Genomic DNA, 2,880 nt, shown 5'->3' on the forward strand with positions numbered 1-2,880 from the left:
AATACGTTTCTCTTTGCTCCAAATTCTCATCCAGGTATTTGGACCGAGGCCCATTTCTCTGTTTTCTTGCTAAGATTGTTGCTTCAGCTCCATCATCCCCTATTTCACCTCCCAGCCTTTTCAAATCTCAACTCTGCTTTGCGCCCAGGACCACTGAGATGAGGGCTATTGAAATGTTCTACTGGAGCTATGTTAGTGTCTTTGATGTAGACCTCAAAATTTGGACGAGTCAGTGGAAAGCTCTTGACTGGAGTATGGCCAAGTATCTTATTCAGAGATGCAAGTTACTGTTCTCTTACCCCATGCCTATGACAAGTATTACTAACTGATTATGGCTTTCCTCCCTACTGATTCTAGTTGTGACCTCATAACTCTTCTCGAGATGACACTCTAGGCAGCCACTACCAAGAGAGACGGTCATTGGCAGGTGGGATTAAATGTTTGTTCCATTCCCACTCAAGCTTCTTCCATTGGTCTCCTGTTCTACCTGCAGCAAAGGTATGTCATGTGAAACATGGGGGATATGAATATGAATCAATCAGTGACCTCTGACTTCCTTTTGGTGGGCCTCTTCAGTCACTCAGGGTCACCTCAGCTACTCTTCTCCCTGGTGGCTGCCATGTTTATCATGGGTCTCCTGAGCAACACTGTCCTGCTTTTCCTGATCTGCATGGATTCCCGGCTCCACACACCCATGTACTTTATGCTCAGTCAACTTTCCTTGTTTGATGTTGGCTTCCCCCTGGTCACCATCCCCAAGATGGCGTCAGAATTCCTGCAGGAAGAAGGTTCCATCTCCTTTGGGGGTTGTGCAGCTCAAATATTCTTCCTTACAATGATGGGTGTGGCTGAGGGCATCCTATTGGCTCTTATGGCCTATGACCGTTATGTTGCTGTGTGCTACCCCCTGCAGTATCCTGTGCTTATGAGGCAGCAGGTGTGCTTGCTCATGGTGGGCTGTTCCTGGCTGGCAGGTGTGCTCAATGCCTCCATTCAGACCTCCATCACTCTACACTTCTCCTACTGTGCCTCCCGCATTGTGGACCACTTCTTCTGTGAGGTGCCAGCCCTGCTGAAGCTCTCCTGTACAGACACTTCTGCCTATGAGTTGGCGCTGTCCGTCTCTGGGGTGCTGATCCTTGTGCTTCCCCTTTCCCTCATCGCCACTTCCTATTGCCATGTGTTGGGGGCTGTTCTACGCATGCGCTCAGATGAGGCCCGAAACAAGGCTTTCACCACCTGCTCTTCACACATCACAGTCGTGGGGCTCTTTTATGGTGCAGCTGTGTTCATGTACATGGTACCAGGTGCCTACCACAGCCCACAGCAGGACAATGTGGTCTCCCTCTTCTACAGCCTAGTCACCCCAATGCTTAACCCCCTCATCTACAGTCTGAGGAACCGGGAAGTGAGAATGGCTTTGGTTAAAGTGCTCAACAGAGCTGGGGTCAGGCCAAAGTGATGACCACATAGGAGGCTGCTGGTGTGGTTTCAGCAGTCCTCCACCCCACCCATCACCTCAACACACCCACTTGTAATGCAGCTGCTAAGATCTTATGTTAAAGGCTGAGTGTCTAGCTTCTTCCCATCCCAAGACTAGCTGGGTTCATGTTTTCTCCCATGGATTTATGGAAATTAATGGTAGGATCCCCAATCACTTTTAGTATATTCTTTCCCTATTCTTTAGTACTATTTATATGAATGAAAGGCCCTACTTTGTAAAGTTGAGATCTCCCTATTAATGAATGTCTTCATCTTCCCAGACTGTAATGATAAAATTGTGTGACTTAAACAACAGAAATTTACTTTCTCACAGTTCTGGAGGCTGAGAAATCTAAGATCAAGGCACCAGCTTATTCTATTCCTGGTAAGGGCTCTCTTCCTGGCTTGTAGACAACTGCTTTCTCACTGTGTCCTTAGATGGCAGAGAGAGAGTGCTCTGGTGTCTCTTCCTCTTCTTATAAGTGCATCAGCCCTATGGAATGCCCTTATTATCTCATTTAACCTTTACTACTTCCTCACAGGAGCTATTTCAAATACATTCACATTATAGGACTTCAGTATATGAATTTGGGGGGACACAAACATTCAGTCCATAAGAGTGAATTAATCATTATAATTATTAACAATCATAATAATTAATAATACAAATATATTTTGTATAAGTAAGATATATAAATTATAATGATAAATATTAAGTAATGATAATAAGGTGAGATTAGTAAAAATAATTATATTAGTAACACTAACATTTGTTGAACACTTGATTTGACAGTTGTACATCTTTTTATTCTCCCAGCAACTTTGTAATGCAGAAACTGTGATGTTTTCTGGGTACAAAAAAATAATGAGTCTCCCAAAAGAAAGAGCCCCCAGTGGTTGCACATGGGGAAGTGCCAGAACTGGTATTTGAACCCAAGGTTTTCTGGTGGTAAAGACGCAATTCTTGAAATAATTCTGCTTTGTTCATTGTTGAGCAGATGATAATTGCAGTGAGTTCTATGTTTGTGTGTGTTGGGAGTTTGGACCAGGAAACATCAGAGTGACCACCTCAGATATTAGGATATCCATTCTCTATCAAGGAGTATTTTGTCAAGGCCTTTTTATGTTAATTATTTCATTTTATTTTTTGTTGAGAATTGGGAATAATTGACAAATATAATTATATATATTTAAAGTGTACAACGTGAATTTCCAGTCAAGATGGTCGAGTAGGTAAATGCTGTGCTTGCCTCCTCTCACAACCACATCAAAATAACGAATAAACTACAGAACAACATCACTGAGAATCTCCTGAAGTCTAGCTGAACAGAAGTCCTACAACTAAGGATATACAGAAGCCACATCAAGACTTGCAGGAGCGGCAGAGATATGGAACGG

At 43.3% G+C, this 2,880-nt stretch overlaps 1 protein-coding gene across 1 annotated transcript; it reads left to right on the forward strand.

Moving 5' to 3' along the window:
• The first annotated feature begins 514 nt into the window (after positions 1 to 514).
• Positions 515 to 1,462, forward strand: LOC109454325 (olfactory receptor 2Z1). The gene has a single exon (XM_019744824.2). It carries the CDS (start codon positions 515 to 517, stop codon positions 1,460 to 1,462), a length of 948 nt encoding a protein of 315 aa, XP_019600383.2.
• The last annotated feature ends 1,418 nt before the right edge of the window (positions 1,463 to 2,880 follow it).

The sequence above is a fragment of the Rhinolophus sinicus genome, linkage group LG07 (assembly GCF_036562045.2).
Source record: "Rhinolophus sinicus isolate RSC01 linkage group LG07, ASM3656204v1, whole genome shotgun sequence".
Classification (NCBI taxonomy): Eukaryota; Metazoa; Chordata; class Mammalia; order Chiroptera; family Rhinolophidae; genus Rhinolophus; species Rhinolophus sinicus.